This window comes from Alternaria rosae (genome assembly GCF_020736505.1).
Source record: "Alternaria rosae strain MPI-PUGE-AT-0040 chromosome Unknown BKA58scaffold_13, whole genome shotgun sequence".
NCBI lineage: Eukaryota > Fungi > Ascomycota > Dothideomycetes > Pleosporales > Pleosporaceae > Alternaria > Alternaria rosae.
In genome coordinates, this window is record NW_025763582.1 from 694,305 (window position 1) to 716,851 (window position 22,547).

Here is a 22,547-nt window from a genome sequence, read left to right on the forward strand (position 1 = left end):
CATTCGTCCCTGGGGTAGGCGTGCCTGACGCCAAAACCAATGACGCGCATATTGTGAACATGATGAAGGGCCGTTTCTGACCACGTAGTGCAGTCGCAACGTTGGACACTGATGGTCCCGATTCCGAGAGCGTTTGGGGCGTTTGGGCATGTCATGCACCGGCTTCATGCTTGTTTGTTGGAGTCTACTCAGAAGTTGGTAGAAAACGTTGGCTCAATGTTCGGGTCAGTCTATGTCGCTGTGCTTCCTTACCAGAGTACTTTTTACCCCGCAATTGGCATGATAGTGTTCTCGTCTGGAGTTGTAGCCGTTACCCCAGAGTGTCATCCCATGGTACTGTGAACCAGCGGAAAAGGGCCATGTTGCAAGTTAGACATTGATGGAATCGGAAGATGCAATACATCTGGAAGCAGCCTAGGAGATGATGCACTGTCGTGCGCTACCGGATAGCAGACGTTGTTATACCGGGTACGTCACGGCGGCAGTTAGCGGTGAAGGATGCTAGCCAGGATTGGGGCTGGAGTCCTGGTGCGATCTTGGGACATTGTGAATCTGACGATGCCTCGCTCGCCACACTTACTGCAAGAGTTGCACCAAGATGCGCTGCGTATCGGTTCGGAAGCAACGATTCAGCTGAGGGTACCGTGCGTGGTGGAGGAACGTTGGATTGGTGGCTGGCGACGAGAGCTGAGACGAAGTGCATCCCAGGCTTGGGGCCGTTCGGCGATGGATGAGCAGAGTGAGTGACGTCGCCACCCAGCCATGTGTCTGGCTCGCAAGTCGGAAGTTGCACCGGTTGTGCCTTCCGCCAATGGCGCTTGGCAGTGTTGCTGAACAAGCGACAGCGGGAGAGCCGCGCCCCAACGGATTCCGCCCTCGCCGAAGAGGCCAGTCAGCATAAGCATGACGAGTGCAGGCGCGTACCGTCGGTAATATTTCGAAGACGTCGTAATCCACGGGACGACGTCTTTCGTAAGTGTTTTGACGGGGCGGTGATGAGGTGTCTAGAGTGACACAGCAAGTGGGATGAAATTGGGACTGGTCGAAGGGCGGGATCCCTCATTGAGCACGACGTGGGAGGATGAGCTGCTGCAGGGTCCAATGAAACGAGCGCTCACGACGTGAAGCGACCCGGGCGTGACGTTTACAAGGATGGCTGGACTTGAGTAGGGCAGACATAGTTGCGGTATGAGAAGACTCCGGTGCTCGGATGCCCGTCACGGGACGGGCTGCATGTTTCGAATATGCAACTGAGGGAAGTCAGGAGCAGGAAATGAGGCTTGTGAGGCGGCCGTGGGGGGTTGGTGTATGCTATCGTGTCGTGGTTGGTGGACGAGCACGACATTTCGGGTCGTCGGTACCTTCAACTATAGCAGTAAGGCAGTCAGTGATGCAGACGGGTAAGCGACAGACTCGTTACCCCAGACAGCAAGACCATGGGGTAAAAAGCAAGGCAAGACCTGCCGAGTATTGTTGCGGTGGTTAGAGATCACAGCGCTAGAGGGTGCAGTAACTTTGTGATAGAGATTAGAACTACACTACATGTAGAGCATTAATACGCGAAGGCATCTTGTCGTCCCAACAGCAGAGTACATACCGCATGTAGCGCAGGCTAATAGCAGCAGCGGCGGCGGGTTAGTTGAGTGCGTGTGTAAGAGAGCCCAAGGCAGTCAAACAGCCGAGCGCAGTCCGGCCAAGCAGATGCATTCCGCCGACCTGGCCGAGTGACTGGGTGACGGTTCGAAACGACGATGTCCATCGCTGGGGATGCTCGTGGGCGGGCTGGTGTGGCTAGCCAGGCGGGTAGGGATGAAGCATGTTGGGCGCGATGCAGACCAAGACCCTTTGAGTCGCAGCGGAGCAGAGCCATGTTAGTCATATTAGTGTGCGGAGCAGGTGGAATTGCAGGGCAGGTGGCAGACTGCAAGTGAGTGTGCATGGGCGTCAGCGGCGGTTCGCACGAAGAGAAGCATTCACGCGCCGGTAGGGAGTGTAGAGCTGGCCAAGAGCTGGCCCGGAGCAGACTCGGGTATAGGATGGTTCACGGCGAAGGCTACGGTGGTGTTGCCTGCGCCACGGGCAAGGGCGAGCGACGGTACTTTCCAGCTGGCCAGGGCGCCACGGCTTCTAGAAGAAGTTGTTGGCGATGCTACTGCACTGGGCCAGGGAAGCCTGCGTTGGACGGCGGCGTGAGAGCACACGCAGAGGCAGACGCTTGGAGTCGTCTCCATGCTCCGGCTCTAGTAGGGGCGCGTACCAGAAACCATGTGGCCGTGCGCCTTCTCTCCCAGAGTTGCCTCGGCCGGCAGTGCCGTATTCTCAATCACCAAGCCGGCGACTGGGCCAGGCCGAGAGACAAACGAAGTATATCTCAGACGGGCAGCCGTTGCATCGCTGCATCTCGCACATCGCCCGCCGTCGTCACCCGCATCGCATAATCCGAGATCGCCCTTCGTCACAGTTGCATTTCTGGCAGAAGCGACGCATACAGAGCACAGTAGCGCCAGCCCGCAATTGGCCGTATCCACCCACATTGCAGGGATCCTCGAGGTCGGCCGCTCTGCCCATACTAACCCTCGTCGTCACCGCTCCCACTTGCGCATATAATCTACCGCGCCCCGGCACGGCTATTCCAACTAAATTCACTGGCATTACTGGCATTATACTCAGCATATCCGACTATTTCAGACATCCTAAACACGCATTACTTTTGCGTGTTCTAACGTTGACGATTACCGACGCCACACACACCAACCGCACAGTCATCTGAAACTGCGCCTAACGAGTCGCCGTTCCACTAGCATTCGTTCCCCACTGCCACCTCGACACCCTTCACCCTCGCCCACCGTGAAGCTGGATTCCTACGAGCACCCGCCACCCCTCTCCCACTCGCCGCGCGAATCCACCGCAGCGAGCACGCCCATCTCCACGCCTGTCGAGCAGCCCGCATCGCCGCATTTTGGGCGTGGGAACAAGGACCCGAGCGCCGGCCTCCACCACCTCTGGCACCGCAAGCCCCAGGAGCTTGTGGCCCGCCGCCAGCCCGACGAGGACGTGCTATTCGAAGACGCGGGCGACTGCAGCTTCCCCCTCTTCCCCGAGGAGCCGCAAGTCCACAGCGGCTTCGCAGACATGGCCACCGCCTCGCCCATCGACATCCAGACGCCCCCGCGCTATGGCTCCAACTCGCCCCAGAACCAGACGTCCAACCTGACGTCGGCCCTGCGCCAGGCTGAGGCCCAGCCCGACATGGCCACGACGCCCGGCTTGCTCAACCCGAACAACTTCGAGTTCAACAATGGCCGCCCAAGCATCGGCGAGCGCCACCCCTCCATCAGCATGCTCGGCTCTTCTTTCTACGGCAACAGCGGCGCCCGCCCCATCACCATGAAGGACCGTGGGCGCCGCGAGAGCACCAACATGGGTAGCTTCGCAGGTGGCATGAGCTGGGGCGGCCACTCAGTCGGGTCCTGGATCCGCGACGAGTAAGTATCCACTTATCCCCAGTTGTAACAGCCCAAACTAACCACCGCCCAGCATCATGATGGGTACCTCACCCGCGCCCTTTGTCCAGAACTCGCCCTCCTTCCACTCGTCGTCCTATCTACCCAAGATGGAAGCTGCCTTCATGAAGGACTTCACATGCTGCGGCCTCACCCTCGCCTCCCTGCACGACCTCCTGCAGCACTTCGAGGAGACGCACGCCAACGCGCCCGCTGCCCGCCCACAGCAGCAGCAGCAGCAGCCCCAGAACGGCTTCACAGCCACATCCGGTGCCCCGACCAGCTCCATTGCACCGAGCCAGACACAGGGCGACCCGGCCTTTAACACACAAAACGGTTTCCAGTCGCGCTCCGGCTCAATAGGCGCACCCCGCCAGCGCATCGGCTCTGTCAGCCGCTCCAACTTGTCGACTGTGCAGGACATGGACACGCTGGACGACATGGACATGGACGACATCAACTTTGACAACCTCGGCCCCATTGAAGAGCAGCAGAACATGCAGCAATTCCCCGTCCAGAACCAGTTCAACCAGAACCAGAACCAGCAGCCCCAGCTCAACGTCAATGTCAACCTCGCGAACAACATGCAAAATCACCAGGGCATGCGCACATCGACACCCACCACTCCGTCTGCCTCGCAGCAGTTCAACCTTCAGAACAATCCCACCGTCTCGTCGGTCAACACCCCCACAATGGGCACCATGCCTATGCAAAATCACAACTTGACATCGCCCGAGTCCTCACACCCGGGTACTCCGGCTGAGCTCGACATGGACTTTGGCGGTTTCAACCCAATGATGGGCATGGACATGAACATGAACATGGGCATGAACTTCGCCAACGGCAACGGCAACTTCGGCATGGGCGCATTTGACAACAACGGCACCATCGACCAGCCCGGCAAGCGTCTGTTCAGCAAGCAAAGCAGTGGTCTCAACCAGGCTCAGCTGCAAGCTGCGCTCAAGAACTACCAGCTCAGCGGAAACGACCAGAGCGAGATGGCCAGGAGATTACGCGAACAACAGCTCATCAACGGCGCGAGCATACCCCAATTCCCCTTCCCCGAGGAGGTCAAGCCGTTCCGATGCCCAGTCATTGGCTGCGAAAAGGCATACAAGAACCAGAACGGTCTCAAGTACCACAAGCAGCACGGTCACCAGAACCAGCAACTCAAGGAGAATGACGACGGTACCTTTTCGATTGTCGACCCTCTCACGTCCATTCCCTACCCGGGAACTGTCGGCATGGAGAAGGAGAAGCCATATCGTTGCGAAGTATGCGGCAAGCGATACAAGAACCTCAACGGTCTCAAGTACCACCGCTCCCACGCTCCCCACTGCAACCCCGAGTTGGCGATGCAGAAACTTGGTCTCACCTCGAATCTGCAAAATCTTCAGAACGCGAATGTCGCTGGTGCTGGAATGGGCATCGACCCCTCCATGTTCTAGAACTTTACTTCTTCGGATCGCTCTCAATGCGTCTCCCAACCTTCTACTCTTCTCCCAATACCCCGATCTTCGATATCCGCGACGACGCTTGTAGCTTCGCCATAGACATTTTGTTTCTTTATCGGCTGATGTTGTTCAGCAACAACACGAAAAGTCATGACTCGTCCGTCCCTTGTTCTTGCATCTACCTGGCGTTACTTGGACTGGAGTATTCCTCTACCCAACCAACCAGCCAGGCCTGATATCTTGGATAAAGAGACGTTTTTGGCTCCGCTTACGTATTTCGCTCTCTTGTACATCCTCTCGAGATTGTACATCTTCCTTTTGAATCGGCGGCGGTACAGCAGCGCTTGGTACGACGAATTCGATGTGCATTACAGAGGTGTTATGAGTTGGCTATCTTGCTTCAATCGTCTTTTTCTACGCGGAATATCCCCCTGAGCTTGCTAGACTTGGGTCTCTTTTTCTTATTTCTCACGGCGTTCCTCTATCACAGAGCAAACAAAAAGTTATTCAAAACAGGACCTTGATCCTCGAGGTCCAAAGGCGTTTTTCCATTTTCTGAGATAGTTGATAGACATGACGGCTTTCTCGACGAGTCGTAATACCACACTCTACATACTTCACACACTACTATCTGGTATCTCCTTCAACCTCATCGTTCATCTCCGGACTATGTTGTGATGACGCTCATCCATCGGACATGCGCCCTTTCAAGCCGCATCCAAACGTCGCTAATCTGGCTACCTTCACTACCAGCCGGGCCCATCGCCTGTTCGGTGTAGCGCGCCGTTTGGTTCTTGCCACCGACTTACACTACTGCGTACCGAGGGCTTTGCAGGGTAGCCATGAGATACAACACCGCATCCGTACAATGGGTTCCCTTGCCCACAACAACCACGAGGTACCGTCGTGCCAAGATTACAGCATCCCGCTACGTACCAGCCATCACATGCCGATGTATTGCCACTCACCGGGCGAAACGCCAGGTCCTCTGGGTCACAGCTTCCATGCCACGTGCCATGGTGTTCTGACTCGCCCGCCGCCTCAGCCGCCAAGCAACGCTTTGTCCCGCCACAGGCCGCTCCATCGTCGTTCTGCTGCGCGTCATGCAAGCGGACTGCTGTTTGTAGACAAGCCTGGTACGTGAGCATTGACAATGTCAGCCCGCGCCTAGTTTAAGACGAAGGGTAGGTGCAGAGCCGCATGACCTAAGGTTCCTGGTCTATTGGTTTTGGTTTCGACAGCCGTTGGCTACTGTGGACGCGCACGCCGTAGTTAGCCGAATGCCGACTCGCAGCCAATAGACGCGTTGCCACGAGACAATGCTCCAACGACTGGGGAAACTATTCGTGTGTAAGAAAAGAACGAGAAGGAACGAGATGGTAATGCTTGAATTGGTTGGGAACAAGGGAAGGGTCTGGACAGTGAGCTGACATATGATGATCGACGCAGAGCCGCGTTACCGGCGATTTGGATAATCGACGCAGCGAATCGTTGATCAAGCTGTGGGGTTGCGTGGTGCGCACTGTGAACCCTTTTCCTTCTTCAGCGATCCTACAAAGTTACGACGCAAATTGACGTACGGCGCACACGAGTCTTTGCCAAATGCATTTACACATGCATGAGCACTTCCGTCTTTAATCTCCGTTCGCACCTTGACTATGCAGCTCTCGGCACCCGCTCGATCCATCCCACACACATTCCAAACTAACTAACTAACAAAAACATGCTCACGATAGCCCCAGTAACACCCGCGAGCTACTGACTTTAAAGCGGGGCAGGATGGTTTCCATTACCCCCAGATAACTCCACTTCCAGTTAAGCAAGCAGTAAAGCACGGTGACTAGACGGACAGAACCCCATGCTAAAATATTGAAAGGTGTTCTTAGGTTCTTCTACGCAGGAGTGTTAGCCGCCGAGAAGGTTTGAAGGGAACTAAGGGATTTAGAACGGCACATCAGTAGCGGTGTGCAAGGAAGTATGCATCTGCAATGGACGGATGGAAGCAAGTGGAGATGCTTTGCGAAGAAGTGGACATGTGATGGGTGGATGGGTGGGATGCAAGACATTTTGGTTCGCATTTTAGGTGCGCGCGCGATGGGCAGGAGTGCATGTGCGTGTTGGTGTGGTGGTTGTCAGAATTTTGGCGAGGCGGGGCGACATACTGTAGTTGGGACTTGTTGGGTATAGTATAGTAGCAATGGCAGTGGTTTTGCGCGGCAGTTTGTTGATTGTTTTGGTGTCGTCTGCGTGATGTGAGAAAAAGGTGAGGTGGGCGGGATACTAGATTATCGTCGTGTGTAGTAGAGATGATACATTCCACCTTATCGCCATGTTCATAATTTCATGCCGTGTCCCGTCTAGGGATCGTGAGAGGGGTGATCAACCACACAGAGCGCTCAGGCCACCGCGCTTCTCCTCATCCAACTCCGCTCTTTCCTCGCGCAATATCTTCACATTACTTGTATACATTCATCACCATTAGTACGATGTCGACGCGCGCTTACTGATGAACACGAAGCACCTTGGCGGTTTACATGATGCGATGTAAGCTGCTGTGCCACATAGTAGACACTGGGTAGTTTACCGAGTAATATTGCAAGGGATGTCAAGAGATGCAGAGTGCAGCCGCGGCTGAGCCGGATACGTTGCTCATCACATGCCAGATCGCAACAATGTTACCCGGTAGCTGGTATTACTACAACAAACGGCTATCGCCAGCTTCATCTATTGAGTGTTGTGCTTTCTGAATCACACTTCTTTTTGCGACTGGTCACTTTTTATGATAACTCGCCATGTCTACATCGAACCCCGAAGAACCGTCTTTCCATCCCGTCGCGCGTGCGCCCGCACCATGGAAACTCACGGCAGAAGTTTATATGCTGTTTCATATGTTGAAGGGGTTGCCGGAGGGCGTGCACAGTGAGCTTGAGGGGAAAGAGGGTGGGTGGGATGATAAGATGATGGGGAAGTTTGATGGGGGGTTGGGGACGGTGGTTATTGTGAGGTATAGGGATACGCCTGTTGGTATGTGTGGTGTCTCTTTGTCGAATAAGAAGAAACGAAAAGGAGAGTTGAAGGAGTAAATGCATGTGGATCGAAGACTTAGTGCGGATGAACGCTGAGCGCGACTTCTTTTGAGGGGTAGGGAAGAGCAGGAAGAACATACTCGAAGACAACATGAAACGAGAATACCTATGGAAACATCTCTAACCTCATCACAGGCCCCTACGACGAACTCCTGCTCGTCCCCGGCAACTTCACCGTCCCACAACCCACGACCACCCCATCTGGCCAGCCCCACATCAAAATCCCAAAGAAAGCCCAACGCATATCCCGCATCTACGTGTCTCAACGCACAACGACCTACAACGGCCGTCTAAACTGGAACATCCCCAAACAGCTCGCACGATTTTCCTTCTCCGCACCACCTACTGCGCCCGGCGCCTCGCCTCCATCCACTCTCACAGTGCAAGTCTTCCCGCCTGGCACCAAAGAAGGCGACGGTGGAGCACCCTTCTTCGCTTGTACTCTCAAACCCTGGCAATGGGTTCCTCCAATGCCGTTGAACACGAAATACCTTCCACTCAGCATGGCCGCCGCGCAACCTCCCCTCCCATCCGCCTCGGGATATGAACAAGCGGTTAAAGAGGTTCAAGAAGGCCTAAAAGTAGACGACTATGACACGGATGTCAAGAAGATGGAAGCGGTGCTAGTGGGTACGCAGAAGTGGCGGGCGTTCGATATCGCGGCGGTTACGCCGAGAGCGAGGGGATGCTGGGTGGAAGTGCATGAGAAGAAGGAGAGTGAGGTTTTGGAAGAGAGGGGAAAGAATTGGTGGCCAAGGGGACTGGGTGCGTGGAGTGTGGGCGCTTGGATGGAGGATGTGGATTGGAGGTTGGGGGAGGTGGTGGAGTGGACGGTGTAGGTGTGGGTATGGGGGTGCACTGTGTTTGGCTAAGCTACGCATCATCTCATCTCTTGTAGAGAGGGTTGAGGAGCGAGCGCCGATGGTTCCCCTTCGAAGCGTAGGGAAGTGAAAAGCGCGCCTGCTGTGCGTTTGTTTACACTGCCTAAGTGCAGTTGCCTTGAAAGCGCGCACGAGTGCAAACCACGTATGATTAGACCCTTATCGTCACTTTGCTGTCGCTTTGCTCTCAGTCTAGCAACATCTGGTTTGGTTACCGCGCGCACGCTCAACTTCAACCACATTATCTTCACTCGATTGCATTGCTATTTTCACATTCAGTCAGCCTCTACCTCAGCACATAACATCAAGCGCATGCCACTCAAACGCATGTTGATATTGGTGAGTGTGCACCAGATGAACCCTCACTCTGCAATTTCAACTAACATGGATGCAGTCAGTCACGTTGATAGCTATACTCTTCGTCATGATGCGCTCTTGGTTGCCGTATGACGTCCGCTGGACAGCCAAGCTCCTCCTTCGCGATGTACAGAATATCCGGGCGAAGTACACTACAAGATCGAAGCACCAACGCGGGCCTGTGGATGTTGCGAGAAGCACTTCGACGCATAAACAGGCTTGCACCGAGAACGTATCGCAAGTGCTGGAAAGTGTTCAGTGCAGCAGACTGCCGCCACAGCATGCCGACCAAAGCAGTGTGTACTCCAAAGCACTTCAAGATGGTCCCGAGACTCCCCAGACCAGCAGCGAGGAGTGCTTTGGTACACTCTACGGCCTCCTAGAAAGCAGACTCAGAGCTACATATGCTTCTCGCGATCGTAACATGTCGCACGAAGACCGTTGGAGATTCCGCGGTAGTTGGCTAGTGCTTCACAGAGCCATCCAAGGATGTCGTTCGGACGAGAGCGATACTGCCTCCAGAGTCCGCACGAATGGAGCCAGTGAGAATGCAATGCTTCTGGAGATGCTAAGCCAAAGCACCGAACAGGTTCGACTACCTACACCCAGAGTCAGCAGAATGCCAGCGGCACCGTATGCCCGGCATGACAGCGAGCATGATCGCTATGACTCCATGTTCGGCGATGTTCCCACGCCCGCACACAAACCGTCTCCCGCGCAGCTGTGGCTATCCGTTCTTGAAGCCACCGACGACACCCAAAAGATCACACCAATGGCACAACAGCTTCTAGGGTACATCTCGCACGAGAACAAAGCTGTCGACATCATTGAGCAGGTCGGAAACCCCCACAAGAAGTTTTCCGATGCCGATGACGCTCAACTCCGAGTCGAATTCCGAGAATTACTATGTCCGGAGGGAATGTCGTCCAGACCGCGATGCTGACTTCACCGCCAATATCCAGCACAGTCTTGGTCCTCGGCGTCTTGGGCGAATCATGCACCGGGTCGGAAAAGAGGTGTGCTGAAAACCCTTCGTCGGCAGCGGGCGATACCGCATTGCGAGTGGTTGCCGAAGCGGCAGAGTGGGTCTATTGGTCATGGCTCTTTACCCCTCCTGTGGCATCCAACGTACTTATACCGGTCGGAGAGCTCGACTATGCAGCACCAAACCGTTCGGGGAACCACAACTACGATTCAATTTCGGCGCGCATCATCGATTGGGAGGTACTTCAGGGCTGCGAGGACGCTTTATTGGGGACTGTGCAGGAGCTTTGCGACATCTCACGACTTCGACACGAACTTGCCCGCGCAATAACGCGCATCGTCATACATATTAGACGAAACTTCCCCAAGACAAACTCGATCCTTCGTATGAGCAGCGAACCAAAAGGCAGCACGCCAGGATCACTTAGCCCACACAACAATTTGACCAGAGTCAATACTTATCCGCACGCTGAATTTACCATCCCGCCATCGGACACGCTGTCACCATGCCCAAGTGCCCAAACTCACAACGCCGATGCCCCGGCATCGGCCAACTCCAAGGAGAATCGCCCAAGCAACACTGCAACTGGAGATGAGAAAGCCCACCGACCTCTCGATGAGGAATCTCGATCAACGTCTATTGCCAATGACGAAGTAACCTATCCGGAAGGGGGCCTAGGTGCCTGGTCTGTCGTCCTGGGATCATTCCTTGGTCTCATCGCCTCACTGGGTATGATGAACACGGTCGGTATTTATCATGCCTACATTGCCGAGCACTATCTCGCAGACTACACCGAGTCGACCATCTCATGGATCTTCAGCATGTACGTCTTCCTGTCGTTCTTCTGCGGACTCCAGATTGGACCCATCTTCGATGCGCACGGCCCGAAGCTGTTGGTACTGGCAGGTAGCATCTTGCTTTGCTTGTCGAACTTCCTGCTCGGTGTATGCACACTGTACTGGCACTTTTTCCTCGTCTTCGGCGTGCTCGGGGGTCTCGGTACGTCGCTGATCTTCACGCCCGCCTTCGCCGCAGTCAGCCACTTCTTCCTACAGAAGCGAGGCAATGCAACGGGTATTGCTGCGGCTGGAGGATCGCTCGGTGGTGTCATATTCCCGCTGGCGCTAGAGAAGCTGCTACCCAAGGTCGGCTTCCCTTGGGCGACTCGCATCATCGGCTTCATCACACTCTTCTGCTGCATTGGTGCCTGCTTCCTCATTCGCTCTCGCCTACCACCCAAAGCTGGACAATCAGTATGGCCCGATTTCCGAATCTTCCGCCACAAGAGCTACTTCCTGCTCACGGTCGGCATCTTCATGATGGAGTGGGCACTCTTCATTCCGATTACGTACCTTACCACCTTTGCGGTCAGTACCGGCGCATTCAGCCCGTCTTTCTCGTACCAGCTCATCGCCATCTTCAACGCGGGAAGTTGTCTCGGTCGCTGGGTTCCAGGCTTCTTAGCTGATAAGCTCGGGCGCTTCAATAGCATGATTGCGGCACTGGCCATTTGCTCAGCTACATCGCTAGTCTTCTGGCTGCCCGCATCGCTACTCACCCCCACCACCGCGGCCGAAGCTATGGCTATCAAAGCACTCTCCATTGTCTACGCGGTGTTGTTCGGTTTCGCATCTGGCTCCAACATCTCGTTGACACCAGTCTGCGTAGGCCAGCTTTGCGATACGAATGTCTATGGCAGGTACTACGCTACCTGTTACACCGTTGTCAGCTTCAGTACCCTTACCGGTATTCCTATTGCGGGTGCTATCATCCAGGCGACAGGTGGACACTACTGGGGAGTGGTCATCTGGACTGCAGCTTGCTATATTGTGGCTTCACTTTGCTTTGTGTGGAGTCGCGCACTCCAAGTTGGTTGGAAGTTGGGTGTGAAGTTTTGAGGGGTGGTGTCGGCGGCCACGTGGGCTTGCGGGGAGATTGAACGTGCAGCGACTCGCCAGCGTACTCTTCGCTGCCGCTGGGATGCGAATCGATCGCTGTAACAGGAGGATGATGCAATAGGGAGGGGATACAGATTGGAAAAAGAAGGCGTGGATTGCTTTTGCGCACTTGCGTGCTTGACTGTGGACGGCGGTTTCGCGTCCTCTTACACTCTTTACTTGATTTTAGGACGATCTTCGCGGGCATAGTACACGAAGAATAACCACTCTTTCTTGCACATGATCTTAGCAAACCGGCTCCCGATTTTGAGTTTCAACGTGATACCGAGCTGGCGGATGATCTCCCGCTATTCGGAGCAGCCACCGCAGCTGTAATTCCCTTGCCTGGAAATCCCCATGCATTACCGCGGCTAGAATCCGACTTTTCGTCCAATCTCCACTCAATAAACGCCTGCACACTCGACAACATTATCCCGGAAACATTGTACCCGTAGCATTGGCGCCGTCAGCTTGGCCAAGGACGACGGCGCGCAATAGCGAAGAATGAAGGCCACTTTACCCCTGAGCCAATCCAGCTACAAACACGTGGGTCGGCTAGCGAAACGCCGCAAGCAGCACCGGGCGCACCTCCCTCCGAATATCGAGCGCGAAAGTATCGCGTCCTCCGTCGCCATTGAATTTGCTTGTTGTCACGCCTCGCGTCCGTCGCCGTCACGACGCATTGGCTTGCAGCTTCCAACAGCAAGATCTGCACTGCGCCATTGCCCCTCTATAGTTAGTAGCGTCACCGTCATTCGCGGACCGTCGCGAGCAAGCCAAGCGAAAAGACAACTGTACAACGCCTCTGGGATTCCTTCTGAGATGATTGACAGCAGGCGCTGCAAGGAAGCGCTGCGGCGATCGTCCCAGGCGTACCGTTCCGCGAAAATGCGAGTCGTACATCTGCCGTCGACTGCATCCAGGCACCTAGCTACCCGTTTTGGGACTACAGAGGCGCGATTAGGTTTGTAGCACGACAAGTAACCCGTTATTGGTAATTGAACCATGGCTTCTAGCGGTAAGCAAGGCGAAATAGCACGACAACCGCGACGAGAATGACTTGATTCGTGGGCGCGCCACCTTTTCAGCTCCTCCAATTTGGCAAAAGAACGGGAAAGGTCGGGAGCGTACTTGTCAAGCTCCTGCCGCTCTTGTAGCTTTCTTCTGCTGTGGGTATACAGATGCTTTTCTCTACCCTGCATATTTCCTTTTGTCGGTGTCCTGAACCCTGATTGTCTGCTTTATCAGGCCTTGATGTCAGGTTGCGAGCATGAAATCTAAGTCCTGCAGTTGTCTTACTAGCAGATACTCAAGCGACATGGAGCCCCCAATTCCCCGCAATATCGACCTTGACCTAGATCGGGACACGACGAGGCCGACTGCGTTGAAACGCAAGGGCTCAACACTCCAAACGTCGGTGGAGGTTATGAGATGCAAGTTTGGGAAGCCAGCGGGTTCACCGGAGGGTAATGGCGAGTTCAAGCCATCGAAAGACTGGACACCGATATACTATGCTGTCTACCACCAACGAGAGGCAGCGCTTTCACATTTCCTACGCGCTGGCGCAACGCCGAATGATGTCGCTGGCTTGGGACTACCACCGCTATGCATCGCCATTGCCAACGGCTACGCCAGCCTCGCGAGAGTACTTCTGGACGCCGGCGCAGAAGCCGATGCTGCAATCAAGGCCAGCGGCGAAACAGCCCTTCACATAGCCGTCAAGAATGGCCGCAGCGATCTCATCGAACTTTTGATCCCATACGGACCTAACCTCGAGACGAAAACAAACGAATCTGGCGAGACCCCTCTTCATTACGCAGCTTCGAAGTCCGGATCCTTAGCCACAGTCATGACCTTGCTCAAGCATGGCGCTAGCTACGAAGCCCCCAACGCTCGCGGTGAGACGCCAGCAGAAGCCGCTCTACACGCCAATAACATCCAGGGCGCCGTAGCAATCATCAATGCCGCACATGGAAAGCGTAACAAGCTCGAGAAGGAGAGGGAGATGCTGCTGAAGCACGTGAAGAAGACACAGGGCCGTTTCTCGGTAGGCAATGACCTCATCGCGGACATCTTCGCTGCAGCTTGCGATTCGGAGTCCAACGTTCTTGTGGAGGCCATCAAGAGGGATGACGCGAGTTTGGTGGAGATGTTCTTGGAGAAAGGCTCGGATCCAGATCGCGAGACCGCCAACGGCCTCCGCCCCATCTTCGTGGCATTGGAGTGCGCTGGAGCGCCGGTAATCACCGCACTCCTGAAGCGCAATCCTGATCTTACCATTCGCGACCGCAAGGACCTCACTGTACTTCAGGCCACTTTCGAAAGTCCATTGGCTCAGGAGAAAGAGACTATGTCTATCATCCTGGGTGCATTGCTGGAGCAGGGCGCGGATGCTACAGTGACTTATCCGGACGGCAAGACACTGCTCCATCACGCCGTATCTCCACGGTTCAGCCACCCCAAAATCGCGCTTCAGCTCATCGACGCTGGCGCAGAGGTCAATGCAAGGGACCAAGACGGCGATACACCTCTACATCTCGCAACGCACAACAGAGTCTGCACAGAGCTGTTGCTAAGACAAGAAGCAAACGCTGATCTTACTAATGCTGAAGAACTTACGCCTTTGCTCAACGCTACAACGAACAGTACAAAGGACCAGGAGCCAGATCTGGAGTCTCTCATCAAAGCATCTGACCTACGTAAGACCAACATCAACGGACAAACAGCTTTACATCTCGCCGCAACCAATGGACTGGAGAGGACGGTACAGTCGTTACTACAAGCTCGCGCGAACACAGCCATCGGCGACAAGGACAAGAACACGCCGCTTCTTCTCGCCGTAAAGCATCACCAATGGTCCATCGTACCACTGCTCACGATACCACCGAGCATCAACTCTTGGGATGAGGACGGCATGAGTCCTCTTCATCTCATTGCTTGCACCATACCCAAAGCGCCGGCGACATGGAACGACATCGCTGCCATTGTTGGCCCCTTCTGCGAACGCGGCGTCAGCAGAACTACGCGCGAGCGATCAGGTGCAACACCGCTTATTCTTGCTATCAAAACACTTCCAGAGGACGGCCTACCTGTGATCGAGGCTCTACTAGCACAGAAGGCAGACCGTAAAGCGAGTCGGAACTGCGTCAACCACGAAGACCACCAAAAGCAAGATGCGCTGTTCTACGCGGTGACGACAGGCAAACCCGTCTTCGTAGATGCGTTGCTCAAGCACGGTGCTACGTTCGACTTTGAAGATTGGGTACCTGGAACCAGCCAGTTGCAGCCTTCGGTCGAGGCCGATAAGCAGATTCTCAAGCTCTTCGCACAGTACGAGTGGATGAAGCGGGCCGGGGCATTGCGAAGACGGCCCAGCAATCCAGTCGCTGAAGTTTCGTCCTTTTCCACGACGTTGCCTGTTAAGGACCTTGAGCAGATGATCGCGATGGGTTTGGACGTTAATGCTTTACCGCGATCAGCACTGGGGGTCTCTTTAATATGCGCGGTCCTACGCCATATTACACTACAACCGCCAATGCCAGCGGAGTACATTTTGGATATACTCAATGTTGTCCTGGACGGAGGCGCTAACCCGAATGCGGGCATCCCCCGGAGCTCAAGGCGTTCACCATCACCACAGTCTGCGTCAGAGGCAACGCAGACCTCGGTCTTGAACCAGCATCCAATCACCTTTTTACTTGAGGAGTGCCCTGACGTCGCATTGGATGTTCTGACACTGCTGGTAGCAAAGGGTGCCCAACTTACTATCGCGTCTCCGTTTTCCAATGGCCGCTTACCACTGCACTCAGCAGTCGTGGCGCATCGCTTTGACGTGGTGCAGGACTTCCTGCTGCACGGGGCGGACGTGAACAGTCTCGATAACAAGGGACGAACACCACTCTTCATGGCCGCTGAAGGTGGGGATTGGGAGATCTTGAACTTGTTGCTTCGCAGCGGCGCCAGCATGGACACGCTCGATGTCGAGAACAACACGCCCTTGCATGCCGCAGCTGTCGGTGGCAATGAGAACATTGCCTCCTCGCTCCTCCTTGAAGGCGCTAAAGCGAACGTGAAGAACGTGGCCGGCCTGACACCAATGGCGTGTGTAGGCGACAACTATTCAGAGGAAGGGAGAAGCCTCATCGTAGCCATGCTCAAAGATGCCGAAGAGAAGGAGGAGAAAGACGAGAAGGACCAACGGAAACGCATCGAAGCAACCGCCGCACACGAAGCCAAGATCCAGCAGCTGAAGGATGACGAAGCGAAAGCGAAACTACAAAAAGAACAAGACGCAAAAGCTCGCATCCAAAAGGCCAACGAAGAGGCCGCAGCTCAACGTCTTCCCCAACAACAACAACAACAACAGCAACAACAGTCCCTCCCTGCCCCAATGCCCACATCCCCACCACTACCCACTACCCGCAAACCCTCCTTCCTATCCCGAAAGACCTCGCTCTTCTTCAACAAGTCAAAAGTCACGACCCCGACCCTCCAATCCGACACCCTCCCCAAACCAAAGCAAACATCCATGCTTCGTCTCCGCATCAACACACCACCCACCAAACAACAACCCCACCCCAACTCAGACCTCGGACCCCCCGTCATCCCCAACCGCGCCATCCCCTCCCCCCACATCCTCGCCAGCCCCGACTTCTTCAGCACAGAGTTCAACAACATGATGGATCCACGGCCTGTTATCGCGCTGCCGGCGGCTATACAGCGGCGGACGACTGCGGCGCGGGTTGATAGCGGGTTGAGTGAGAGGCGCAGTAGTAGTAGTGTGATGGGTATATTGGATCTAGAGAAGGTGAATGAGAAGTTGACGAGTCCGAAGGTAGGGTGTAAGAGGGAGAGTCAGAGGGAAAGTAATGGGGAGTTGGCGGATTGGTTGGCGTTGACGAAGATGATGGATGGATTGTAAGCGTTCTTTGATGTTTCCTTGTTTCGTTTCTTGTAACTTTACGACTTTTCCTGTGTATACCCAACGTGTTCTTCTTTTCTTTTCTCGGTGTTTCGTCAATTCTTCGCTGGCAATTATCTTTTCGGCATATTCTGGAGTGCGTTGCGATTTCCTTTGTGGTATTAGCAGTACTATTTGCCTAGGCGTACACGATGCTGGGAGGTACATGTTGATACCCTGTCTTTTGAGTACACACAATACACCTTTTTAAACTGACTTGTTTTTGGATATGCTTCTGTCGCGACTGAAGTTTCTTCACAAGCTTTGCTGAGCTCGATGTCAGATACTTTTTTGAAGCGTATGATGCCACCATCACAACATATGTGGTGATTGACATCACCAATATGGACGCTCCGTTTTCAAGCACACGTTATCAGCTACAATAGCAGTATATACGCGTGCTAGCGATATACTGTTGATTGTGTGAACCCAGTGTCCTCTCTGCTGGTATTACACCTACGCTCTCGCCATCAAAGTATGTGCGGGGATAGACGATGGAAGGGCGGATGCCAGTCGCATGCGCTTTCTCGCCATTTGTACGTGCTCCATCAACATCAAACAATTGGGATCTGACGCATCACGACTGTCGCCGCCAAGCACCATAATTGCAGCACATATTCCCTACCTATCGAAGGATGCGTAGTGGTCCAGATCCAGTCCCGAATATTGGTGGAGCTTTGTGGTGGATATCTATTGAGGCTTCGCACAGCGGAGGTGCGGGGGTTCGATGACGATGTAGTTCGCGGTGGGGACTGCGAGCTTCTGCGAAGACGACTACGCGTAAACTGCACGCGTAGAGCGTCCATTTCAATAAACACTTGCCTACAAGCATACGAAAGAAACCCTAGATCAGAGACAAAGCGCGGAAAAGTGGCGCACAGTGTGTACCTGCCTGGTGGTGGGTTAGCGTTGCTTATCGCAATCAGCGCGGCTGACGTCGCCCCCGCCTTCCTTCATAGCCCGCAGCGCATCGCCGAATCAGCCTCCACACTCATACAAGGACCAAATCAAACACTCTAGAGCCTACGTTAACGTTGAGCTACTAACTTTACGCATTCTTATCCTCATGTACGCTGCAGACCTGTTTACTTCTTTCCTTGTATGAGGTGCACCCACAACAATCCGACGCGTCCACGGGTCTGACTGAGTACCTCGGGCGACTGGTTCGTCCTGGGCTTTCTAACAACCAGACCGGATCTTTCTCCTCGACGACATCGCTATCGAACGCTCACACACACTGTTGCTTATGGTTGAAGGCGCGTGTATTATATACCGGCAGCGGCCATGGCCGAAACCAGACTGTGTACTAAGTGCCTTGCCATTCTATCAGCAGGACCAAACGAAAGCAAAGACAGAAAAGATCATCATGCTAGCAGCGAAGATTTTCACAATGCAGTCGAAAGAGGCTGTTACATCTGTAGTATGATTTGGAGAGAGCACAAACGTACGAAGGAAGATAATTACCGTGCGTGTGAACCTCTTCATCGTACAACTTACAAGTGGTATATCACAGGTACACTCGAGCGCGAGCAATCTGCCGAACGAGGGGAGGCCAGGCTCTCTATTCACGTCCATGCTAAGAGTGGGAGGTTCCAGAGTTGGCGCATATTCTGGCTCTTTAGACTAGCCATTGCAGGTATTCGGCCTGAGAATTGATTCAACAATCTTGACTGATAGCTGACTAAGACAGATCTACATCTGACGGTCTTTCAAACAAGGTTAGCTCCGTCAATGAGGTCAGGAGAAACATTCTCCTTGGTCAAACGATGGATCAATGATTGCTGTTCACACCATGTCGAATGTCGATCTTCGACAAACCCTAACGAGCTGCCGACCCGACTTATATGCGTCTACCCAGCTGGCACAAATTCAAAGATAAGGGCGAATATTTGTCGCGGTAATTTACTGCCAAAGGATACACCATACCTCACTCTTTCTCACTGCTGGGGTGAAATTGAGTTTCTGACTACTACACGTGCGACCCTAAGCGCATACGAATGCTCGCTTCCTATCGACAACTTGTCTAGAACCTTCCAAGACGCTCTTCTTGCCACGTTGGAGCTGGGCTTCCGGTATCTTTGGATCGATTCCCTCTGCATTGTGCAAGATGACCCCGAGGACTGGAAAAGAGAATCGCATTCTATGTATGAGATCTATAGGAACGCCATTTGCAACATCTCCGCTTCTGGCTTTTCTGATGGAGGGGAAGGCTTTATACTTGATGAGCGCCGTATTGATCCGACTCTAGTCGCTGTTAGTCTCGCCCGCGCGGCTACCCAGAACCTGTTCGGCGATACGCATTACTTGACATGTGCATTCCCATGGGAAGAAATGAGAGAAGGCCCAATCTTTCGTCGAGCCTGGACGTTGCAAGAGCAACTACTCGTGAGTAGCCTAATGAACGGCAAGATCAATGTCGTAACGATATTGACAGGCGAAACGTACGGTACATTTCGATGACAACCAAGTGTACTGGGAATGCAAATCGACTGTCGCAAATGAGGTTTGGCCCTGTGGTTGGGTGAACACGCCATTCGAAAGACGCTTCCGTGAAAGAACCGATAGCAGTTGGCTCTTCAAGATTGAAAGCGTGCCGAGCGATAGCGTTAGTCCGACCCAAATCGAAGAAATATCTAAACTAGTACACCCAAACTGACTGATCGTAGACCTGTATATACAACAGCTGGTTCGATATCGTTTCGGTGTATTCAGCTCGACGCCTCACCTTTGCTACAGACCGGCTTCCCGCGTTAGCCGGTATCACCAAGGAATTCGAGAAGTGTCTTGAAGATGGCCACGTGTATGGACTATGGTCAAGCGACATACATCGTGGTATACTGTTCTACCAGTCAGATGACATACCCGAACTACGAGGCACTAGAGTCTTGCCAACATGGCAGTACATACCAAGTTGGTCATGGGCATCTTTGGATAAGCCAGTGACTTGGTACGATCGAGTACGGCATCAAAAGTTGACTCACTGCACCAGTATTGGAGTGGTTCAACACCTAGAGACTCCCCGACTACGGCTCAGCGGGATACTTCTAATCTGTCCAGCCCACTACTCTCTTGGTCAAATCGCGGATAGCGCACATCGACTAGATGGACTCTTCGTGGGACTGGACGAGTGTGATTTCAAGTTCGAATTCAGCCCAGACCAATGGTTCGCCACGACTATTGAAGAGCACACGAGCAGCATTGTATCGACCTCGGCTTCACATCCACACCATACTACTCAGGATACACGATCGTTCCTGGAAAGCATTGTTATCGCACCGATAACGTGTTGTATAGCACCCTTCTTGGGCGAAGACGGCGTCCAAGTAGGTAATGTAATGTGCCTGCTCTTATATGCGCTGCCCGGAGCTCAGAATGGAGTGTATGTACGAGCCGGTATCGTCGTTGCTACCAAGTTCTTCTACAGTGAGGTGGAAGTAAACTCCAACATGGTTAAAGCTCAGTTCGAGGCATATCGGAGGCCAGTCGCCCGCAATCTCTTCCAAGAAGAAGATGATCATGGGAATTACACGGTCACGGTCATGTAGAGGACAAGGATACAGGAAAGAGACTTTGAGGGGTGCAGGGCGACACCGAATGATAGCGGAGTGGAAGCGAAACATCCTTCAAGCATATCAAAACTACATCCCACAAAGCTACACCTACACATCAACATCGTTTTCACCCCACAGAACCAACCAGATCACCAGAGACCCTCACCAAACGATCGACCATTTTGTCATTGCGCGGGAAAGCTCGACCTCCTTCCGTCTTGCTCCTGTGGCATTCATCGATCGGACACCAGAAGCGCGCGTTGCGCACGTCGTGCTTGGAGGCGTGGTGCCTGCACAACTCGTGGTTTCGGCCGAAGGTTGCGCCATTGCAGGGTGCAGCATTCCAGATACACCTGTCGTCACCTAGGCAGGTGGTTTCAACGCGAGCGCCGTTGTGCAGAGTCGGAACGATTGTCTGAGTTCAGTCAGCACTACACCGGCCGATCAGACCTCAGGGCCCGATGCTATCATGGACAACTCCGCATGGCTAAGCCGCCTACGTCACGTCGCATCAAGCACTGTCAGCTCATGCGCGGGGTATGTAGTCGTCTGCTCAGGCATCACTCATTATCCTACATTGCGTCACAAGAGACAGCTATGCAAAACAACGTCGACCATGTGTGGATGTGGAACGCCGCAAGGCAAGAACGCTTCCGCTTGTCGTATGATCAGACCTGCTGGGTTTACGAATATTCGGGCCTGAGAGTACCGGTGGAAGCGAGCGACGACGGACCGTCATCACTGTCAGACGTGACGGAGCTACCGAGGTATACGTCGCGATAACTACCTTTGTGATGCTAGCTGAAACACAAAGGGCGCAGAATCACTATCCTCTGATCAACACAGAAGGTAGCGAGGAGAACTGCACCTGGGTCAGCGTTGCCGCACTGCTCGCAGACGGCGACCGAATGACGACGGAGATGCTATATGCCCGCCTGAAAGAGAAGAACATAAAAGTGCCAAAAGGATCAATGTCACAGACTAGTCTTCTGAAGGCTGCAAGGACGCTAGGGAACGTCACAGACAAAGAAATCGACGGGAGTTACACCGAACTAAGTGAGAATGGTGTACCTCAAAGACAGAGCTTCGCAGTTGGTGTGCTCATACCGGGTGAAACCGACCCTCTCGCGCACCGGATCGTGGGATATTACGACGGAAATTGGTATCGCTTCACGGACTGGCAGGAGGCGCCGCTGCCAGGCCAAAAAGGTCGTTGTATCGGAGACGATGTCACGAAAAAGGTCATAGGCGAGGGAAAGGTCAGAGGCTGGCACATTACATACGTGTTTTGGTTCACGAGCATCTTTGGTCAGACAGAGTCTATGCTATAACTGCAATATTAATGCACCCTAAGCGACTACAAATACAAATGAGATTGAGGTACAAACTGCTCAGATTCGGGGTTTGTCATAAGCTCTTTGTTCCACAGATATACCACAAGATCACTATTTGCCTTGGAAACCGCTTTCGCACCGGCTGGTAGCTGATAGTTCTTATGATACACAATCGTCCCAGAATTGGAGTCGTATATCGTTATGTATGCATATTGGTCTTTGCGTGATATTCCGAATACGTAGGTTTCACCCGGAGAAGCGAAACTGGCTGCTGAGAGTGGGTGGTACAGCTGTGGTTGATCGGTAAGTAACGAATCGTGTGTCGATGACGGATGTACAATAGAACAAATTAGAGACACTTACAGCCGTCTCAAGACTAAGTTCTGCGCCTGTGTCTGAAGCTTTAATACTGCCGCCCGTTACTAGTCGATGCGGTCGAGACGGTGAGAGTACCACAGTGACTGGTTCGCTACGTGCATTTCGAATCCACACACATGGG

The 22,547-nt window shown here is 53.7% G+C and overlaps 7 protein-coding genes across 7 annotated transcripts; all 7 read left to right on the forward strand.

The window, feature by feature from the left end:
- Positions 1–1,937: 1,937 nt before the first annotated feature.
- BKA58DRAFT_406453 (uncharacterized protein) lies at positions 1,938–4,951 on the forward strand (the record flags this gene model as incomplete). Its single annotated transcript, XM_046171957.1, has 4 exons — positions 1,938–2,095; positions 2,167–2,550; positions 2,763–3,485; positions 3,538–4,951. The coding sequence occupies 4 exons, from the start codon at positions 1,938–1,940 to the stop codon at positions 4,949–4,951; spliced, it is 2,679 nt and encodes an 892-aa protein (XP_046020371.1).
- Positions 4,952–7,898: 2,947 nt separating this feature from the next.
- Positions 7,899–9,202, forward strand: BKA58DRAFT_394782 (uncharacterized protein). The gene is made up of 2 exons (XM_046171223.1): positions 7,899–7,981; positions 8,179–9,202. The coding sequence occupies exons 1-2, from the start codon at positions 7,915–7,917 to the stop codon at positions 8,880–8,882; spliced, it is 771 nt and encodes a 256-aa protein (XP_046020372.1). The 5' UTR covers positions 7,899–7,914; the 3' UTR covers positions 8,883–9,202.
- On the forward strand, positions 9,175–10,417 carry BKA58DRAFT_394783 (uncharacterized protein). Its single transcript, XM_046171224.1, has one exon. The coding sequence runs from the start codon at positions 9,313–9,315 to the stop codon at positions 10,222–10,224; it is 912 nt and encodes a 303-aa protein (XP_046020373.1). The 5' UTR covers positions 9,175–9,312; the 3' UTR covers positions 10,225–10,417.
- Positions 10,418–12,461, forward strand: BKA58DRAFT_394784 (major facilitator superfamily domain-containing protein). Its single transcript, XM_046171225.1, has one exon. It carries the CDS (start codon positions 10,653–10,655, stop codon positions 12,162–12,164), a length of 1,512 nt encoding a protein of 503 aa, XP_046020374.1. The 5' UTR covers positions 10,418–10,652; the 3' UTR covers positions 12,165–12,461.
- Positions 12,462–13,305: 844 nt separating this feature from the next.
- Positions 13,306–17,487, forward strand: BKA58DRAFT_394786 (ankyrin repeat domain-containing protein). Its single transcript, XM_046171226.1, has one exon. It carries the CDS (start codon positions 13,474–13,476, stop codon positions 17,122–17,124), a length of 3,651 nt encoding a protein of 1,216 aa, XP_046020375.1. The 5' UTR covers positions 13,306–13,473; the 3' UTR covers positions 17,125–17,487.
- Positions 17,488–18,208: 721 nt separating this feature from the next.
- BKA58DRAFT_67517 (heterokaryon incompatibility protein-domain-containing protein) lies at positions 18,209–20,953 on the forward strand. Its single transcript, XM_046175707.1, has 4 exons — positions 18,209–18,799; positions 18,854–19,548; positions 19,598–19,768; positions 19,830–20,953. Exons 1-4 carry the CDS (start codon positions 18,448–18,450, stop codon positions 20,706–20,708), a joined length of 2,097 nt encoding a protein of 698 aa, XP_046020376.1. The 5' UTR covers positions 18,209–18,447; the 3' UTR covers positions 20,709–20,953.
- BKA58DRAFT_67518 (uncharacterized protein) lies at positions 20,954–22,146 on the forward strand. Its single transcript, XM_046175708.1, has 2 exons — positions 20,954–21,481; positions 21,529–22,146. The coding sequence occupies exons 1-2, from the start codon at positions 21,198–21,200 to the stop codon at positions 22,043–22,045; spliced, it is 801 nt and encodes a 266-aa protein (XP_046020377.1). The 5' UTR covers positions 20,954–21,197; the 3' UTR covers positions 22,046–22,146.
- The last annotated feature ends 401 nt before the right edge of the window (positions 22,147–22,547 follow it).

Coding starts and splice junctions, on each gene's coding strand:
- BKA58DRAFT_394782 (XM_046171223.1), top strand. CDS start 7,915: ATGATGGGGAAGTTTGATGGGGGGTTGGGGACGGTGGTTATTGTGAGG. Junction 7,982..8,178: donor GTATAGGGATACGCCTGTTG/GTATGTGTGGTG, acceptor ACCTCATCACAG/GCCCCTACGACGAACTCCTG.
- BKA58DRAFT_394783 (XM_046171224.1), top strand. CDS start 9,313: ATGCAGTCAGTCACGTTGATAGCTATACTCTTCGTCATGATGCGCTCT.
- BKA58DRAFT_394784 (XM_046171225.1), top strand. CDS start 10,653: ATGAGCAGCGAACCAAAAGGCAGCACGCCAGGATCACTTAGCCCACAC.
- BKA58DRAFT_394786 (XM_046171226.1), top strand. CDS start 13,474: ATGAAATCTAAGTCCTGCAGTTGTCTTACTAGCAGATACTCAAGCGAC.
- BKA58DRAFT_67517 (XM_046175707.1), top strand. CDS start 18,448: ATGGCCGAAACCAGACTGTGTACTAAGTGCCTTGCCATTCTATCAGCA. Junction 19,549..19,597: donor CGTTGCAAGAGCAACTACTC/GTGAGTAGCCTA, acceptor CGATATTGACAG/GCGAAACGTACGGTACATTT. Junction 19,769..19,829: donor AAAGCGTGCCGAGCGATAGC/GTTAGTCCGACC, acceptor GACTGATCGTAG/ACCTGTATATACAACAGCTG.
- BKA58DRAFT_67518 (XM_046175708.1), top strand. CDS start 21,198: ATGGCTAAGCCGCCTACGTCACGTCGCATCAAGCACTGTCAGCTCATG. Junction 21,482..21,528: donor GACGTGACGGAGCTACCGAG/GTATACGTCGCG, acceptor TGAAACACAAAG/GGCGCAGAATCACTATCCTC.